Source organism: Hylobates moloch, unplaced genomic scaffold (assembly GCF_009828535.3).
Source record: "Hylobates moloch isolate HMO894 unplaced genomic scaffold, HMol_V3 SCAFFOLD_20, whole genome shotgun sequence".
Lineage (NCBI taxonomy): Eukaryota > Metazoa > Chordata > Mammalia > Primates > Hylobatidae > Hylobates > Hylobates moloch.
This window is the reverse complement of record NW_026652295.1, coordinates 50,512,172-50,533,175: the sequence shown is the minus strand read 5'-3', so window position 1 is coordinate 50,533,175 and position 21,004 is coordinate 50,512,172. Positions and strand designations below refer to the sequence as shown.

The following is a 21,004-nucleotide window of genomic DNA, read 5'->3' as shown; positions in this document are numbered from 1 at the left end:
CAGATGGGTGGGGCATGCTAAATACTGCAGTCTCCATTGGTGAGGTCGTCCCGGAGCCTCGCCCAGCTCCCGCGCGCTAGAGCCGCTTGCTGGTCTCGCCTAGCCGGGACAGCTGACGTTGCGCTTAGTGCGGCTCCAGGTCTCCGAGCGGACTCCAGGTCTGTCTCCCTCCTGCGGTCGCCCCCTTCCCCGCCCTTTCTCTCTTCTTTTTTTTTCCCTCCCCTCTACTCTCTGAGTCTCACTCTGGCATTCTTCCCTCAGCCCCCTAATTCAGTCCTTCTTTTGTCTTTTCTCCCTCTTGTCCTTTGCCCTCCTGCTCCTGACTGGGCAGAGGTGAGCCCCTTGGCTGGAGCTGGGGTCCTTCTTGGCTCAGTGTGCGTATTTTTTTTTTTTAAACCCTTCTGCAGAGTCTGAATGCATTGGTGGAAGGTGGGCTCGGATCGTCCCCGGGCCTGGCTGGGCTGCCGCTACGCCCCTGCGTGGGCTGAGCGGGGAAGACCAGCATGGGAGAGTGCGATCTCAGATGGCCAAGCCCTGGCCCCCGGCTCATTTTACAAGGCCGGGGGCTCATCTCCCAGTAGGGGTGGTGGACACGCGGGACCCGGGGAGGCAGCCACCGCATGCGTGACGGTGGACGCACATTTTGCAGACAATAGTAGTACTCGGCCTGTTCACCTTCCAGTTGCCGTGATAATAAAATGTGATGATGTATCTAAAAGCATGAATACTTGAAGAGGTTCCAGTGGCTGTGCGATTTTCCTTCGCGACCCTCTTCAACGCTTGCCACCCCCTATCCCCAAGCTGAATTTGGAAAAACTGAGATTCTCGAGGTCAAAATATATAATATTCTGAATTTGTGAAATCCCGTACTGCTAGCACATATGTTTTTACAACAAACGGCCCCAGCTTTCCAAGATCCAGGATAAGAAGTCATAAATAGAAATCATATAAAAGCCAAGGTTTTTTTTTCTCCATGTTTTAAAATGGTGGTATTTTTTTTCTTGAGTGAGGGAAAATGCAGCAACAAAAATAAAGAACAGTTTCCCGTGCCAAAATCCTGAATATTCATTTCGCCCCTGAGCACTGGGTTGAAGACGCGAAATTTGGGACTGTTGGTCTGCTCACGAGCTGCTGCATTTGTTTTTCAGAAAGCCTGAAAAGCTATCATGGCAGCAAGGCCCAAGCTCCACTATCCCAACGGAAGAGGCCGGATGGAGTCCGTGAGATGGGTTTTAGCTGCCGCCGGAGTCGAGGTACCTTATAAGCTGTTTCTTCACAGATTTGTCATACAGCTTTTGAGACCTTTGAAAGAAAAATACGTTTTGAAGCACCGTTCAGTTCTAGTTCTTGTCCACCAAAATCACAGGCACGCTTCACTGAGTCAGATTCCATCCCTGAAGGGATTTTTCTTTATAATTAGAATGTAGTTGATGGAATTCTATTTTCCTTTTGAGTTTTACTTAATTACTGGCTTCTGATCTAGCACCAATGAATATTTATTAATAAGAAGAAAGGAAATTTACCTGAAAATTGTCAGTTACTCTGAGCTCTTATTAATTATGCATTCTTAGGATAAATTTCGTGTTTTCTTCAGTGGCTTCAAACTGGCAGCCTTGGTATCTTGCTTACATATGTGTGTGTGTCTGTTTTTGTTTTTGTTCTGTTCTTTTAGCTTCTTATTATGGAAATTTTCAAATACAAATAAATGTAGAGAGAACATTGCCGAGAATTCTATGTACTCATCACCCGACTTCAGCAATCATCAGCTCTATGCTAATCTTGTTTCATCTATCACCTCCCTCCCCTTGTTTTGTGGGAGTATTTTAAAGGGAAATCCAAACATCATAACATTTCATCTGGGAGTTCCTCAGCATTTTTGTCTAACAGATGAGGATTTTAAAATGTAACATTATTATTATCACATCCAACAAAATTAGCAATTTTTTGTCATCTAACCTTCAGTCTGATTGTCTCAAACAGGTGTTTTGTTTCTTTGTTTTTATAGTTTGTTTTAGTTTGGATCTAAACATTGGTCTACGCATTACATTTAAAATGGTTATGTTTCTTTCGGTATTTTAAAAATCTGTAAGTTTCCTCTTCATTTTTTACAAGTTTATATTTGGGAATATTTTCAGATTTATAGAAAAGTTGTAAAATAATACAGTCCCTCATTCAGTCTCTCTTAATGATAACATCTTACATCACCATGTCATATTACGAAATTAACATTGGTGCATGACTAACTAAACTACAGACTTTATTCAGATTTCACTGTTTTTTCTACTAATGTTCTGGGGTTTTTTTTGACGGAGTCTGGCTCTGTAGCCCAGGCTGGAGTGCAGTGGTGCGATCTCGGCTCACTGCAACCTCTGCCTGCCAGGATCAAGCAATTCCCCTGCCTCAGCCTACCTAGTAGCTGGGTCTACAGGTACACACCACCACGACCAGCTAATTTTTGTATTTTTTTAGTAGGGACAGGGTTTCTCCATGTTGGCCAGGCTGATCTCGAACTCCAGACCTCAAGTGATCCGCCCACCTCGGCCTCTCAGAGTACTGGGATTACAGGTGTGAACCACCATGCCCGGCCCTTTGCTAGTGTCCTTTTACTATCCCAGGATCCAACATTATATTTATTCATCCTGTTTCCATAGTTGCCAACAATCCATGACAACTTCCCAGTCTTTTCCGTCATTTTACCATCTTGACGGTTTTGAAAAGCACTGGTCAGATATTTTTGTAGAATCCTCTACAAATTGGGTTTATCTTGTTTTTTTCATGATTAGACTGAGGTTATGGGTTTGGGGAAAGAATGCCACAGAGGTGAAGTATGTTCACGTCATCATATTAGAGGTTACATATCAACATGAGTTGTCACTGGCAATATTAACCTGGATCACATGGTTAAGGTAGTCTCTGCCAGGTTACTGCATTGTAAAGTTACTATGTTTCCTTGTATTCTTCTGAAGCAGATCATGAAGTCCAGCCCACATTCAAAATGATGAGAATTAAGCTCTGCCTCCTGGATGAGGGAGTATCTACATTTGGAATTTTTATATAAGGAAGATTTGTCTCCACTCATTTCTTTAGTTATTCTATTCTTTGTGTCACTATAGACCTAAGTATATTGATTTTCTACTTTAGATTATAGTCTGATGACCTAAATTGCCTAAATTGTTTCAGCTTTAGCCACTGGTGCTCTTTGAGGTTTACCTTTTTTTATTTCAGATTGGCCCCTTTTTTATTCTCAGCACTTTCTGACAGTATAAAATGCTCTGTGCTCATCTTGTATTAATATTTTCCCTGCCCTAGCCCTAGAATCAGGATTTTCTTCAGTAGAAAAATGGTATTAACAGGCCGGCACGGTGGCTCACACCTGTAATCCCAGTACTTTGGGAGGCCAAGGTGGGCAAATCATGAGGTCAGGAGTTCGAGACCAGCCTGACCAACATGGTGAAACCCCATCTCTCCCAAAAATACAAAAATTAACTGGGTGTGGTGGCACGTGCCTGTCGTCCCAGCTACTCAGGAGGCTGAAGCAGGAGAATTGCTTGAACTGGGAGGCGGGGGTTGCAGTGAGCTGAGATCGCGCCACTGCATTCCAGCCTGGACAACAGAACGAGACTCCATCTCAAAAAAAAAAAAGGTATTAATAGCCAAGATCTGGGTGCTAGATGTCTACGTTTGTTTCTAGTGCCATTTATTTGTGGAAGAAACTGCCCTGTAGAATTTTCCCTATTCTGGATTTAGTTTACTTGCCCTCCAGGTGTTGCCCTGAGGTAACATGGTAAAGTGAGGATACCTTTATTTTAACATGCTCCTCTATTCTCTGTACTTCCCATAAATTACTAGCTGGACCCAGAGGCATGATCACTTCAGGCTCCTTTTTTCTTTCTCTTTAACTTTTTTTTTCCTGCCAGACTATGTCAGAAGAGATACTGTGAACACACTTCTATTGTATCACATCAGGGGTTATCTCGTTTTCAGTGATGCCAAGCTTCATCGGTGTGTTCCTGTGATGTCAACCCCAATCCACACATTATAGTTTCTCCCATTTTCTTTTCAACTTGTGGTTTTAGCAGCTATTGATGATCATCATTGTTAGGGATTACAAAATGGCAATTCTTTTAATTTCCGTCATTTCACCTAAGTTTATGAACTGTGATTCTCTTCTAAGAGAGTACTTGTCACTCATTAACTATTTAATTACTTTAAAATATACTTCATATAGGAAAGGCAAGGTAAGTGCTTGATTATAAATTTTCACAATAATGCGTTGTTACCCTAGCAAGCTCCAAAGATGCAAATGTGAGTTGTTGGGTTATGGGTTTTGTGTTTGTTTTTTGTTTTTATTTTTTGCCTATGACAACTTGCCACATGGTGTTTTACAGTTTTCTAAATGAGTTGACATCATTTTCATATGCAAATTCTGATTTCTGACTTGTCTGTAGAAACTGGAAGATGTCTGATCCTGAGCTCGTTTTCATAGGGCAGCGATTGTTGGATCTGAATAAGGACTGCCCCACCTCGCCCTCTTGTCTCAGGGTGTATTTGCTAACTGTTAAGAGGAAAGTGAAAAACATTCATGGTCCCCTGAACCTGCTCGACTTCACTTGTGTCTGTCATTTTTCTAACCCCCATAGGCTTCTGAGTTTGTAATTCTTGATTTATTTCATAGGTTTTGAATGGATGTCTTGTATATGTATGCAATATAACCCTTTGTCAAATCTTCTCTCTTTCTTCATTCTACCCTGCCCCTCCTACTCACCTATGAGTCAACATTTTTAGTTACAGTAATAAAAACTCAACCCTAAATAAGTTAAAAAAAAAAAAAAGAACATAAGTCATCTGAACCACCTATCCCAGTCCAATCACAGGAACAGGCTGATCAGGTAGAGTAATGAGCTCACTCCTCAGACCAGACTGGAGGAAGCTAGATTGGTCTCTCTTCCAGGGTGACCACATGGTTTACAAGGTGGTGGGGAGGGGGCCCCTCCCCATCTCTTTGCCAGTTCAGTTTGTGCTCACATAAATCTGAGACAGTCGAGAGGGACCAGCTGGCAGCCACCAGACAAGTCCATGATTCTCAATATCCCACGATTGGGTTGAACCTAAAGTTGAAGCACACACATCTGAGTAACTAGGTCACTAAAACCTATGGAAAAACAGCCTGTTCTAATTCAGGGAGTCCTCAATGTTGGTCAGTCACTTAATTTGAGTCATCATTGACATTGCTCTATGTTGGTTGTTTCTTCCATGCTTGGAACTTTACTTGCCCAAAGACCCCTTAAAACCCAGGCGAATCCCCCTTGAGACGTGGAGGATTTACACCATTTCTTTTTTTTTTTTTTTTTGAGACGGAGTCTCGCTCTGTCGCCCAGGCTGGAGTGCAGTGGCGCAATCTCGGCTCACTGCAAGCTCCGCCTCCCGGGTTCACGCCATTCTCCTGCCTCAGCCTCTCCGAGTAGCTGGGACTACAGGCGCCCGCCACCACGCCCGGCTCATTTTTTGTATTTTTTTTAGTAGAGACGGGGTTTCACTGTGGTCTCGATCTCCTGACCTCGTGATCCGCCCACCTCGGCCTCCCAAAGTGCTGGGATTACAAGCGTGAGCCACCGCGCCCGGCGATTTACACCGTTTCTACCATTAACTAGGAGCATTAGTTGAGCACCTTGTCCCTGCATATATCATATAAACTTTCTGAGCCAAATGTGGTGGCTTGAGCCTATAATCAATCTCAGCTTCTTGGGAGGCTGAGGGTGGCAGAATCCCTTGAGCCCAGGAGTTTGAGGCTGCAGTGAACTGTGATTGAGCCATGGCACTCCAGCCTGCGTGACAGACCTCTAAGAAAAAATAAATAAATAACCTTTTTTGTTAACTAACATGATGTTTTGACTTTTGATTTTAGTATGTTGTAGTACAAATATCCAGGGACAAATTCCTCAACTGAATCTATCTGAATTGAGAGACAAATTGTCAGTTGATCCAGGAGTACTGCCTGCACCACATCTGACCATCTAGGCTTCGAGCATTGTTGCCCCAAGGATACTGTTCATGAGCATTAGATGGAGATCTACTGGGAGCATTGAGGCTCCTTTCCTCACACCATGAGCACCCACTCTGGCAAGCAGCAGAAGCCAAGCCTCCACCCTATGATCCTGATTCTCCCCCACCCCTCCAAGTTGAATGTTTTTCAACTGAATTCACCAATTGTTGACATTTTGCTACATTTGCTTTCTCCCTTCCTTTTTCTTCTGAATTGTTTCAAAGTAGTTGCAGACATCAGCATGTGTCTTCCTCCCAATGTTACAGGAAAGGGGTCCTGATCCAGACCCCAACCGAGGGTTCTTGGATCTTGCAGAAGAAAGAATTTCAGGCGAGTCCGCAGTGCAAAGCAAAAGCAAGTTTATTGGGAAAGTAAAGTAAAGGAATAAAAGAATGGCTACTCCATAGAGCAGCCCCGAGGGCTGCTGGTTGCCCATTTTTATAGTTATTTCTCGATAATATGCTAAACAATAGGGTGAATTATTCATGGCTCCACTTTCTAGATCATATAGGGCAACTTCCTGACATTGCCGTGACCTTTGTAAACTGTCATGGTGCTGGTGGGAGTGTGGCAATGAGGACGACCAGAGGTCACTCTCATCACCATCTTGGTTTTGGTGGGATTTAGCTGGCTTCTTTAATGCAACCTGTTTTCTCAGTAGGGTCTTTATGACCTGTATCTTGCGCTGACCTCCTGTCTCATCCAGTGGCTTACAATGCCTTCACTGTCTGGAAATACAGCCCCCCAGTAGGTCTCAGCCTCATTTCACCCAGCTCCTATTCAAGATGGAGTTGCTGTGGTTCACACGCCTCTGACACCAAGGCAAAATAAATAATTGTCCTAATAACCACAATACCATTGTCACCACCAAGAAAATTAACACTGCCTTCACAACATCTAATATGCAATCCATATTCACATTTTCCCTATTTTCCCCAAATATCTATATAATGGTTACACGTCTGTTTAGCAGTTATAACAGTTTCCTCTCCTCTGAAATCTACTTCTAATTTGGTTGTTAGGTCTCTTTAGTTGATTTTCTTCAACAGGACCTGACTTTTTTTTCATGCCCTCGACTCTTGAGAAGTCCAGGCCATTATGTTCGTAAGGTCCCACATCCTGAATATACCTGATTTTCACCTTGTGTGTAGATTCAGGGTAAATATTTTTGGTGGTGTTTTAGCAGGCGTGCCCTGCGAACACTGTGCCCTGTAACACTGTGCCCTTCTCAGTGTGTTACTGAAAGGGATGCCGGCAAACTCGAACCACACCGAGAATGGCCAACAGATCTTTATTGGAGAGGTTGAGGTCAGGTCGCGCAGGAGAGAGAGAGGGAGGGAGAGAGAGAGAGGAGAGAGAGAGGAGAGAGGGGAGAGAGGGGAGAGGGGAGAGGGGGAGGGGGGGAGAGAGAGAGAGAGGGAGAGAGAGGGAGAGAGAGAGCGCGAGAGCGCTGTTGGGTGGAGTAATTTATAGCCCCCAGGGCTATATGGGCACTGATGATTGGATGGGGGGCGGGCCTGAAGGGAGGAGTAGGAGGTGCCTTCTTTTATTGGGTCTCATTTGGCGGGCCGACGTAGTGCTGGGTGAAGAAGAACCCGGAACCAGCGCCATCTTTTGGCGCCTTGCGTCACCTAACAGTTACAACAGAAGCCTCAGGATGTCAGAGTGTTCTCCACTGGGGAGCCAAGTTTGATTGTTTGGTTAGAAAGAGGGTGAGAGATCTCCCGATCTCTCCATTATACATCGACACTTTCCCTTTATCATAATTAAGTGACTTAATTAAGTCTTCTGTAAAAAAGAGCTTTTCCTTCCCCCTACCTTTTTTTTTTTAGCATCATCATTTATGGACATAGAAATTTTGTCGTTGGGTGTTATAATCCATAATTGACATCATTCTTTTGGATGCTTAAATTTTCCCAAATTTGGTAGGGAATTCCCCTCACAGGGCCCTCCATGCCTTTCTCTTTCACATTTGAGCACTTCCTTGCTTTCTGGCATAACAAAATCAACCTTCTCTTATAGGAGCCCTAGTTCCTTTTAGGGGGCAGTGATATTTAGAAACCAAGATGTGGATGCTAAGTCTGCTCTTTCTCTCTGCTTCTTAAGACTGTTTAACTTGGTATTTTTAGTCCTGAGCCTGTATGATATTTACCTCCTTTTGGAGAGTGAGGATATCTTTTTAAAAAATTGGTGCATAATGTACATATTTGGGGAATACATTTGATATTTTGATACATGTATATCATGTGTAGTGATCAAATCAGGGTAATTAGGATATCCATCACCCATCTCAAACATTTATCTTTCCTTTATGGCGGAACATTCCAATTCTCTTCTAGCCATTTTGAACTGTGTAATACGTTATTGTTAACTATAGCCTACTGTACTGTCGAACACTAGATTTTATTTCTTCTGTCTAGCTGTATTTATGTACCATTAACCAACCTCTTTTCACATCCCCTTCCTCTCTACACTTCCCAGCCTCTAGTAAGCACCAATCAACGTTCTATTTCCATGAGATCCACTTTTTTAGCTCCCACATATGAATCAGAACATGCAGTCTTTGTGTTTTTGTGCCTGACTTATTTCACCTAATGTAATGACTGACCTCTGTTTCTGTTCGTGTTTCTGAAAATGACAGGATTTTGTTTTCTTAATGGCTGAATAATATTCCACTATGTATATATACATTTCTTTTTTTAAAATTTAGTTTGATGAAGAATTTCTGGAAACAAAAGAACAGTTGTACAAGTTGCAGGATGGTGAGTATGAAAATGAAACAACTGATTTTCCTTTAAGAACTGCTGTTTATGTGGAAGGGCAAAAGTATTCAATGACACTGAACGTTCAGAACAATATCCTAAAACCAAAAAAAGCAAGAGGGAATAAATAGTTGAAATTGCCAGGAAATCACTTCTTATTCAATAGTTCCATAAAAACTGGCTGAAGGGGGTGAGCAGTTCCTTCCCCATCCAAGTGAACAGCTCTTCTCCATCCCTTTCTTCTCCCCTCTCTTCCCTCCAATCTCTTCCTCCCCCTTTCTTTCTCTCCCTTGCCCCTTCCCTCCTTCTCATCTTTCCCTACTTTCTTCACACTATCTGAGGCATCCTGACCTGCTTGAAGTATGCAAATAAATATCCCCATTTACATGGGGATACTTTCTGAAGTAAATACTACACAGAAGTGAAATCAACAAACTGCCCCCTCCCTTCACCTTTAATTCCTGGTCAGCCCTGCTCCCTCCTTGCCCATCCATTATAGCAGGAGCCACCAGGAGACCCATAAAGAATGCACCCATCAACCGTGTGAGCAGCTTCCCTCCCAGCCAACAGCAGGGTCCTCAGGCCCAGCTGGAGGCTCCCTTGTGTGGTGCCAGCTCTCCAGGGCTGTAAGGCCACCTTTTATGTGTGACGGTGGCTGGAAGCCACTAGGTATGTGCTAACTACTCCTCTTGCCTCTCCCCTCACCTGCTCTGAATGCCCCAACCCTCAAGGGCCAAGCTGTACCCTATACTGGCATCTCTCCCCAGGGTTTGGTATGTGGAAAGTGTTGGATTCAGGTTTGTTAAATAAAACAGTGGGTTGTTTTTTTAACTAGTGACAGCAAACTTGGTAGTAAACGGTCTGTTCTGTGGCTACAGAGTAGCCACAGAGTATACATGAGCCAAAGAGTATACATGAGTCTCAGCTAGTTACTTAGATTTCATGATCAGATTCTCTAAAAACAGTGCTGTCCAGCAGAACATTCTACAGTGAAGGAAACGTTCTATTCTGCAATTGTCCAATATGGTAGCCACTAGGCACATGTGACTGTTGAGCACATGAAATATGTCTAGTGCAACTCAGGAACTGAATTTTAAGTTTTAAATATTGTAATTAATTTAAATTTAGATTTACATAGATAGCTGCATGTAGCTGGGGACTGCTGTATTGGCTGGCCAGTGTAGCACTGAAGAAATATCTTCACTACATTCCCCTCAATCCCTTATCACTGTGGATAGGTATTTTTCCTGGGGTGAAAATGAAAAGGGAACGTTTATAACAATGCTAGTTTTCAGGCTTCTTTTTTTTTTTTTTCGAGATAGAGTCTTGCTCTGTTGCCCAGGCGTGCAATGGCGCGATCTCGGCTCATTGCAACCTCTGCCTCCTGGGTTCAAGCAATTCTCCTGCCTCAGCCTCCCAAGTAGCTGGGATAACAGGCATCCACTATCACACCCGGCTAATTTTTGTATATCTAGTAGAGGCGGGGTTTCACCATGTTGGCCAGGCTGGTCTTGAACTCCTGACCTCATGATCCGCCTGCCTTGGCCTCCCAAACTGCTGAGATTACAGGCTTGAGCCACCATGCCTGGCCCCTTCAGGCTTCTTTTGTGGCTAAATCTGCTCTCCTGAATGAAGTTAAGGTTATCTGTCATCTGGAAGCTTTACACTATTTCCTAAGGCCATGATTCCACCGTTTCTTTTCATTCCACAGAGCATTTTTTAGGGGTTGGGGGACAGAGAAGAAAAGACCACTTCTAACTCTGGGCTTCCATTCTCAGGTAACCACTTGCTGTTCCAACAAGTGCCCATGGTTGAAATTGACGGGATGAAGTTGGTACAGACCCGAAGCATTCTCCACTACATAGCAGACAAGCACAATCTCTTTGGCAAGAACCTCAAGGAGAGAACCCTGTACTGTGGCCCCTCTCGAGTGTTGTCACTTGTCAGCTTACTGATGCCTTAGCTGATTAGCAGCCCTCTGTAGCATACCACATTTACTTTATGTCTTACGTAGTTAGTGAGATCAGGGAACAAAAACCCAAGAAGGTCACGAAGACCAGTTGGAACTTCAGTAGAGAGAGTCTGAGTAAAACAAAAGAAAAGAATTGGATTCAGATATTGAATACTATATCTAGGGTGTCATTGTTTCAGATTTCAACATTTTTAAATGCTTTGATACTGCTTTTTCCCTTCCTTGCACATTCACTATTGTTAAGTATTAGGAATGAGGAGCTGCTGTGACATTCGAGGCCTGGGAGAGTGAGCATTAGATTATAATTTGAAATCAAAGCCTGGTCCTTGCACCCCTTAGATGTATGACCCTGGGCAACGTGGGTATAAGAATAGTACATTTCTCATAGCATCATGTGATTTAATGAGATAATGGATAGAGAGTGTTTAGCACCATGCCTGGTACACTCTAAGCACTCAATAAGTGGTATTCACTATTTTTATAAAGATGAAGTTTGACCCATACGAAGAGACCAAAACATGGATGCTGGGGTAAAAGTGGAGGAGTAGGATGCCGGGAGAGAGAGCACTCATGACTGTCAAGCTGTCTGACCTGTGACAGATTTTTCTGAGTTACAACTAGAATTGACTTTATGTCTTTGCTCTTAAGAGACAGGTATAGGTAAATGCTTCTAGGCACTTAAGTTGCCAGCATCTTTAAAAAAAAAAAAAAAAAAAAAAGCACTCTGAATTCTTAGTTGTGGAAACTGATGGCTTCAAAGAGACGAGAAACTGAGACAACTGCTTTTTTGTTTTAAGGATTGACATGTATGTGGAGGGGACGCTGGATCTGCTGGAACTGCTTATCATGCATCCTTTCTTAAAACCAGATGATCAACAAAAGGAAGTGGTTAACATGGCCCAGAAGGCTATAATTAGATACTTTCCTGTGTTTGAAAAGGTAGGTGGCAGAGATGCCTACATACACAGAGTAACCAAACCACAAAGATGCTGCCACAAACACTCTTTTTTGTCCAAGGCATTATAAAACTGAGCCCAGTTGGACTAACCTAAGAGTTAATGGACTCCTAAGAGCTAATAGTAGCCACAGCACAAAGCTGGTGTCTTAGAGCCCCTCGGACTCTGCTAGGACCACATGATTCAGAAGTCTAGAAAAAGTATGGGCTCCCTGCCTTTGTTCCTTATTGTTTCTTGCATTCACCAAGTTCCCACCTTGTGTGGATGCAGCAGAAACTTCAGAAGATACAGAAAACAAAAACTACCTCATTCATTCATTCATTCAACAAAAGTTGTTGAACAGCTATGTCATAGCTGACATCCTCCCTGATAATGTGATATGAGGAGAAGAACCATTTCCATTTTATTTATCTTCCCTTTGCTCTTTTTGTTTTTGGTTTTGTTGTTTTTCTCTTCTTGTTATATCTGCTTTTCTGAGCTTCAAACTCTTTATTCCTGAACTGGGAGGAACTTTTTTAGTGTTTCAATGCAAACACTAAAGAAGAGGATGTGAAAATATGGGAAGGCCTATTTGGCAAGCTTCCTCTGACCATCTTTATGGAACTAGATTTAGGAAAAAGGAGAGGTATTTTCCGGGGTTTCTGTAGCTAGGTTTTATGGTATCTTTCCCACAGGCACTTTGTGAATGTAAAACAGGATAATGCAGAAATGTGGTCTGGAAAGGGCACAGAGGACCTGGTGCTTTGGCAAAGGGTCACTGCTCATTCTTAGGTCTCAAGGGCCCAGACTGTGTCAGGGTTTCTTGCAAACACGCCTATGAGGTGAGAACTGTTGTCCCTTTTACACATAATGAAATGAAGTCATGAAGAGATTCAGTGACCTGTCCAAGGTAACATGGCCAGAAAATGGAGAGCAGGGTTGGAACTCTGGCCTCTGACTATAAATTCAGGATGCATTGTACTATGCCACTCTGGCTCCAGTAGCTATATTTGACCTGGAATTGTGTTCAGAGTCCCTGTTACACACACACTTGTGTGCATGCAGACACCCATGGGCATCCAAGGGTTGACTGTGAAGGAGATCTCCCCTTTGCTACCACTGCTTCTTGCCTCTCCCTAATCACAATCTATTCTTATAAGCCCCACACCTATACGTTACCCTCAGAATGGGAGTCAAGATGAACTCAAGCTTTTAATTTTCTCTGTTTTGGGACATGTCAGAGGAAGTCTAATTTTATAATTGGGTTAAGCTTATGACTACACGTCTTGATGTTCTAGCAACAGAACTGGGAAATAAGAGTGGGCCCCTTGAAGATGATCTATCACTTAGATTTCTTAAATCACCCTGCCCCTCCCCAAGCCTCCCGCATGCATTTCTGTAGATACAGTTTTGGAGTAGATACATCCTTTCAAAACACCAGATGCTAAATCCAGAAATAAGGAATTTTCCCTTCCCCACTTTAATGTCTCATTCAGATCCACAGCAGATATTTAAGGATGCCTTCATTTCCACACCTTTTTTGTACTCTCTCTCTCTCTCTCTCCCTCTCGCTGTCTCTCCCCCTCTCTCTCTCGCTGTCTCTGTCAGATATAGGGTGCGTTCTCTTAATTGATGTTATTTATGAAAGCATGAAATGACAAGGTCATGGTTTCACCTCTTCTCCGATACTGCACTGATTCAATAGCCTCATTAGTCTCTCCATGTGGAATATTATAACTGATGTACACCATTTCCCTACAGATTTTAAGGGGTCACGGACAAAGCTTTCTTGTTGGTAATCAGCTGAGCCTTGCAGATGTGATTTTACTCCAAACCATTTTAGCTCTAGAAGAGAAAATTCCCAATATCCTGTCTGCATTTCCTTTCCTCCAGGTAAATAAAACTATGTATTAGGAGATTGGCCTAGAACTCTTGGGCCTCCCTTCAGTGCCTATTGTTTGGTTGGTTTTGGGGAGTGTGTGTGTGTGTGTGTGTATGTGTAATATTTTTAAGATTCTAGTTTGGCAAATGAAATGAAAGTAAGGACCCAAAGTTATTTTTCTGGTCCTTAAATCCTTCAAGTTGAAAGATCATTGAAGTGTAAAAGATTTTTTTTTTTTTTTTAAGATGGGATCTTACTATGTTGCCCAGAATGGTCTTGAACTCCTGGTCTCAAGAGATCCTCCCACCTCAGTCTCCTGAGTATCAGGGACTATAGGCATGTGCCAGCACACCCAGCTCAGAAATTTTCATCTTAATTTTGTTCCGCAGCTGCACTCCTGGAAAAAACTCCATGCACAGGGAGTTTGCCTCTGAGGACTTTCCATAGAAATAACCATAGAGATGAGGTGCTCTCACACTCACATGTATCTACTGATGGGATAGTGGGTGAGATAAACATCAAAAGTCTCATTCATCAGGCTATGACCCCCTTTCTCAGAAATAGTATGGTCTCAAATTACGAAATTCTAAGCCCGAGCTCGCAGAGCAAATGAGAGACGTTAGCACCCTAAACATCACGCCAAAGGATTCCTACCATTCTCCTTCCGAGAATCCCAAGGAAAGACGTGTGTAGTTCAAATTATCCCTCAGGGTTATTCTGGCAGGATTGATCATAGAACTTTAAAGGAGAGAAGGGCCTTTTAAAAAAACTCATTTAATGACTTCAATATTCACTTGAGGAAGTAGAGACCCAGGATAAAGAAATCAGCAGCCAAGCTGGCTTAGCCAGTGGATGCTTCAGTTTTATCTAGAACCTTAGCCTTTTATCTCCAAATCTAATGTGCAGACTGTAACTCCTGGGCCAAACCTGGCCTGCCACCTGTTTTTATACAGCTTGTGAGTTAAGAATAATTTTTACATTTTTAAATGGTTGAAAAAAATCTGTGGAATAATATTTCATGACACATAAAAATTATATGAAATTCAAATTCTAGTATTCATAAATTTCATTGGTACAAAGCCATGCCCACTCATTTACACAATGTCAAGGTTGCTTTTGTGTTTCTACAGCAGAGTTGAGTAGATCTGATAGAGACCATATGGCCTGCAGAACTCAAAATATTTGCTGACTGGTCCTTTATAGAAAAAGCTTGCCAATCCCTGAAACAGCCCGGATACAGACCAAATTGCTATATGTTTGACCAAGTTATCAAAAGCCAAGAGAGATACACTAACTCCCCAAAGAGTAACACACATACTTAAAACAATTTTTTGCCAAGTCTATTAAATATTTTGATACACTAATGAGAGCAATTACCACCAGTTCAGTAAGTACACCCAGAAAATGAGAATAAAAATCTTCAACAAGGCAATAAGCCACCATATCATTTATGTTATAGTTTATATATTTGTTTCAATTTTTTTTTCATTTACTTTTGCAGACACAGAGATTGACTTTCCTTAATTTGATTTTATTCATTCAGAACTCAGGATACTTTTCACCTGAAGTATTCTTTTGCACTGTTAAAAAAGTTACTTGTTTAGCAGAGAAGGGAAATCAGAAGAAGGGATCTGCAACTTGTTGAGTGCCAGCTTCATTCCAGTCAGTCTGCTAGGTACTTACATGCATTTGCTCATCTGTCCCGTCAACCCCACCCCAATAACCCTAGGAGATGGGCTTCACTATCTCCATTTTACAGATGAAAATTACCACCTTGGAAACATTACATTCTGCATAAAGTTGCAAGACTGTGGATGACTGAGTTGGGAGCCACAGAGGAGTCTGGGATCTAAGTCTGTACTCTTTCCACTAGACTATGTGGTTTCTGAAAAACACATTTAGAAGTACTAGAAGTACCTATGGCCCCAAATAGGTGGGATGCTGAACCCAGAAGTAGGTAGAATGCTAAGCTTATTAAAGGTGAAATCTAGGCTGGGCACAGTGGCTCACATCTGTAATCCCAGCACTTTGGGAGGCCGAGGCGGGTGGATCACTTGAGGTCAGGAGTTCAAGACCAGTCTGGCCAACATGGTGAAACCCCATCTCTACTAAAAATAAAACAATTAGCTGAGCATGGTGGCATGCGCCTGTAATCCCAGCTACTCGGAGGCTGAGGCAGGAGAATCGCTTGAACTGGGGAGGCGGAGGTTGCAGTGAGCCAAGATCATGCCACTGCACTGCAGCTTGGGTGACAGAGCAAAACTGTGTCTCAAAAAAAAAAAAAAGTGAAATCTTTCCAGGCATGCATATATATACATGCTTGTGTACACATACACACACCTCACAGGCAGTAAAGTACTTTTCATTGAATGGACACAAAAGATTTAAAAAGTCTAGGGTAAATGATAGAGAGCAAGGTTTTTTGGTAAACTGTAGCACCAGGACCTACTGGTATTTTACATTGATGATGCTATAATAACAACCCTTTTTTAAGCCCCAAGCATTATCTGTATAAATAACAGTTTTAATCTGTGATCAGATTGAGCACCAATATTTTAAAACTTAAGAATCGGACACCAGATCTGTGTTGAATTTAAAGGGTTATTCCTGTGTTGATAATGGATTTAAAAAGTCACAAAAGTTTTACTATACTTGATAACTATGAACCCCAGATAAATCTTGAAACAATACATCATTTGGAACAAGATTCTAAATTTTGGTATAATAGTTAAAATCATACAAGTAGAGCTTAAGTACGTAATGAAAAGAGAAAATTGTCATATTTATATATAATTAATTGGCATCATTATTAGGGTTTTTGTTACTATTAGTGACATATGTATGTATGTTTGTGTGTGTGCTTAAGGCTGTGTCTTGCACATAATAGACAATAAATAGTAGCTATTTAAAATGACCTCTTCATTTTTAAATAAATGGTTTTATTTAAATAGCTTTAAAAGGTTTTATTAGAATAATTATATATGATGAGCATATGCTTCTTCATATAGTTCCGATTTTTCACTACATCAAATGGGCTTTTCTTCTCAGTTACTGAGAATTGTTAAGATTTGATTCTGTGAATGAAAAATACAATTTTTTCTTCCATTCCAGTTTATATAAATATCTGGTATCTGAGCCAGAGGCTATGAAAAAATGCAACTCGCTATTTCCTGCACATAGCCAGAAAGAGGATTCATTTACTGATAGGAGTAAAAACTCTGAAGAAGCTGAATCTTAAGATATAAATTGTACCATCTGGTGACTTTTTAAAGAACCTTTACTTAAGTGGCTCATGCATTTTCTTCCAGCAGATCAGAGCACTTCAGGTGGCTAGTCCAAGTGGTGCTTACAGCTAATTGATCACAACCAGTTACAGATTTCTTTGTTCCTTCCCCACTCCCATTGCTTCAAATTGACTACCATTAAAAAACAATACAAGGCCGGGCGCGGTGGCTCACGCCTGTAATCCCAGCACTTTGGGAGGCCAAGGCGGGCGGATCACGAGGTCAGGAGATTGAGACTATCCTGGCTAACACGGCGAAACCCCGTCTCTACTAAAAATACAAAAAATTAGCTGGGCGAGGTGGCAGGCGCCTGTAGTCCCAGCTACTCGGGAGGCTGAGGCAGGAGAATGGCGTGAACCCGGGGGGGCGGAGCCTGCAGTGAGCCGAGATCGCGCCACTGCACTCTAGCCTGGGCGACAGCGAGACTCTGTCTCAAAAAAACAAACAAACAAACAAAAAAATACACTGGAGGTGTTTTCAGTGAGTTTTCCCCTTCCTTTTCTTTCACATTAAGTGTCATAATTCTATTTTGAGTATGTTTTTACTTTTGCCATTTCCGTAAAGAGTTCTTATCTTTTTGTGAACCTGGAGATTTGTGTAAACCCTGATCTTGATACCGGTGATTGATGACAGAGACTGTAAATAGTCATAGAGATCAGATCTTAACCTAGCCTTGTCCAACCCACGGCCCGCAGGCTGCGTGTGGCTCAGGACAACTTTGAACGTGGCCCAACATAAATTCATAAACTTTCTTATAACATTATGAGATGTTTTGAGATTTTTTTTTCGGCTCATTAGCTACCTTTAGTGTTAGTGTATTTTATGTGTGGCCCAGTGAAGCCAAAAGATTGGACACCCCTGCTAAACAAATGCTAGATTTCAGTTCTGCTTGGAACCCTTCAACAAGTATTTATTGAACAAATTTTGATGGGCCATTTTGCATAATCATATCTTTCTAGTAACTAATACCTTTTTTGTTAGCCTTAAACTTTTGGATTTTCCTTTTTCAGGAGTATACAGTGAAACTAAGTAATATCCCTACAATTAAGAGATTCCTTGAACCTGGCAGCAAGAAGAAGCCTCCCCCTGATGAAATTTACGTGAGAACCGTCTACAACATCTTTAGGCCGTAAAACAACACATCCATCTGTGAATGAGAGCGTGTTCCTAGAGAAGGTTCTGTCTGCAGTCATATTTTGGATCCCAGCTCTGTCATGGTGCTATGTATTAAGTTGGGTCCTAAGTTGGGTCTTTTGTGTCAAAGAGATCATCTCTTCTAGAAATATCAACCTTTTTTGTCCAGTAAATAATTGTTAGGGGATCTTTTTTGGAAAACTTTTTTGGAGAGGCTGGTATTTAAGTTAGATCTGATCGGGCTACTCATGTCCTGTAGCCAGTTCATCCTCATAATAAGAATGGGCAGCATCTGTTCTCTCCTAAGCGTCTTTCTGCTCTCCTTATCCTGTTCCCCTATCCTTATCCCCTCCAGTCTCTGCCTAATTTTTAGTGTTTAATAACAACCGAATGTCTAGTAAATGACTCTCCTCTGAGCTGTAATAAATAAAATGGTATTAATGAATGCAATCAGTATTAGCCAAAATAAAGAATTTAGGAGTCATTGCTCACTGTCTTGTTGCTAGAATTTTTTTAATTTTTTTTCAAATATAGAATAATACATTTGCACAGTTCAAAAATCAAAAAAGTATAAAAGGGTCTACAGTCTTGGAAGTCTTTTCAACCCTGCTTCCCCGCAACCGAATCCTGCTTCTCACAGGTAATTGCAGTTACTATTTGTGTACCCTTCCAGTTACATCTGACACATGTATAAGAAAATGCAAATATATATTATTTTTATCTTCTTACTACCCAAATGGTTATTTGTAGGCTTCTAAGTTTTTGCATTTCAGAACTAAAAGTATGGTCTCTTAATATAATGCTGCTGTTAAACTGGTGTTGATTCACGTCTCAAATACTCATCAAGCATCAACTGGGCGCAGGGGCTCACGCCTGTAATCCCAGCACTTTAGGAGGCCAAGGTGGGTAGATCACCTGAGGTCAGGAGTATGAGACCAGCCTGGCCAAAATGGTGAAACCTCGTCTCTACTAAAACTGCAAAAAGTAGCCAGGCGTGGTGGTGCATCCCTGTAATCCCAGCTACTTGGGAGCCTGAGGTGGGAGAATTGCTTGAACCTGGGAGGTGGAGGCTGCAGTGAGCTGAGATCACACCACTGCACTCCAGCCTGGGCAAAAGAGTGAGACCTTATCTCAAAAAGAAAAAAAAAATACTAATCAAGCACCTATTACATTCCAGGCAGACTGCCAGGAGGCAGAATCGTAGAACAAAGCCCCTGGTTTAGAAGAATTCAGCATAGGGTAGGGGGAGACACACATGTAAACAGCAGAAGTAATTTTAAAAAGGAAAGAATTGCCACTTTCGGAGTATCTACTACTCAGAAATTTTAAAACCAAGGAAAGGCAAGTTTTTGATGAGAGTCTTACTCATTTATCTCTCGCTACAGAAGGGGTTTTTTTGCTCAGCGGAAACAAAAGAAGAAAAGATAAGTGGGAGGTGATCATTCAAGACCAGTCTGAGCAATATAGGGAGACCCTATCTTTATAAAAAATAGAAAAATTAACCTGGTGTGGTGACACGCACCTGTGGTCCCAGCTACTTGGGAGACTGAGATGGGAGGACCCCTTGAACCCAAGAGCTCAAGGGCCCAGTAAGCCATGATCACACCATTTCACTGCAGCCTGGGCAACAGAACAAGACCCTGTCTCAAAAAGAACAAAAAAAAAAGCCAGGGGGGCGGTGGTTAAAACTGGAAGAAACTAAGGAGATGATCTGATTCTAAACCAATTCTTCATTTTATAGTTGAGGAAACCGACATCTCTTTGTGACTCTGCCTCAGGGCTGGAACCCACACATCTGGCACATTGTTAAATTTGGGAATTGAAGGGGGGCCTTGACAACTTGAACATCATGTCCCTGGCTGGGCCCAGTGCTGGGCAGGGGCAACTCAGAGGGAAGCTGCTCCGCCTCAGCTTGACTACTGTTGGGGAGCGGGCCCAGGAGCATTTCCGCTGTGGCATGTCGGTGGTGGAGTGCAACACCCCCGTGATCAAGTGGTTGTATAAATTAAGGAAGACACGGGAGACACCAGCAGCTCAAGGCTGGACTTCCACTTGACTCGGAATTTGCCACAGGACAGATCTTAAAGAAGCAATTGGCCCCTTGTCCTCTCTTGCATCCATTCCCTGGATCTGGGCATGTCAGAGGCTGCTCCCTGGTATGAACTTAGTATGGAGACAAAGCCTTGGAGGCTGAACCAGCATCCTTGGGCAAGGACTGCCCCTGGAGGGAGCTGTTCTTGACTTTGGACATCCTCACCCCCCATCCCCACATACAAGGTTTTTGACATGAGTGTACCTCTGCTTAGTTCCTCTTGTGGGGCTGCATTTGGGGTGCTTTGCCCCCCGCCCCACTGAGAGTGAAGGCCCAAGGGATCTCCCCAAGGCTGTCTCCCTGGTGGCTTTGCTTCTTCCTTCCTTCCTTGGCCTCTGACCTTTGCCGACTTCCTCCTCCTTACTTAGCAGGCTCTGGCTCCCCTGGGAACTCACCTTGGGTTGGGGCAGGGAGAAGGGGGTCTATCTATTGCTTTTTCCAATCCTTCCTAGTCCAGCTGGCCTAGGTGGGTAGACTACAGGAGGGACTGGTTAGTAGGCTGCACTGCTCTGACTTCCCTCCCCTTGGTTAATAAACACAAACCTTTGCTTCTCAAGGTGGGGAGAAAAAGAAGGGGGGCCTTGAAGTCTAGGAGTTCTCTTAAAAGAGGGTTAATGCAGATGATCTAACATGAGGAATTTACTTATAATTCTCCAGTCTTCCCTCTCCTTTCTCTATCCATAGCCACATACAATTCCAGCACTTTATTTATTCAGCCCCCTTTTTAAACACCATGTCCTGCAATGTATGCCTGCCCAGCAGTCCCTGGGGAGAACAATCCAGGGCCACACACTGAGCCCCAGGGGCAGGTTAATGGTTTTCACTCTAGCCCAGCTTCTTAAATTTAATTTTCATATACATATGAATCTCCAGCAGATGGTGTTAAAAACACAAGATCTG

General features: G+C 42.6%; 1 protein-coding gene across 1 annotated transcript; it reads left to right on the top strand.

Annotated features, from left to right (window-relative positions):
- The first annotated feature begins 48 nt into the window (after nucleotides 1-48).
- GSTA4 (glutathione S-transferase alpha 4) lies at nucleotides 49-18,744 on the top strand. Its single transcript, XM_032140583.2, has 7 exons — nucleotides 49-158; nucleotides 1,149-1,253; nucleotides 8,754-8,805; nucleotides 10,584-10,716; nucleotides 11,575-11,716; nucleotides 13,474-13,605; nucleotides 17,889-18,744. The coding sequence occupies exons 2-7, from the start codon at nucleotides 1,167-1,169 to the stop codon at nucleotides 18,009-18,011; spliced, it is 669 nt and encodes a 222-aa protein (XP_031996474.1). The 5' UTR covers nucleotides 49-158; nucleotides 1,149-1,166; the 3' UTR covers nucleotides 18,012-18,744.
- Nucleotides 18,745-21,004: the final 2,260 nt, after the last annotated feature.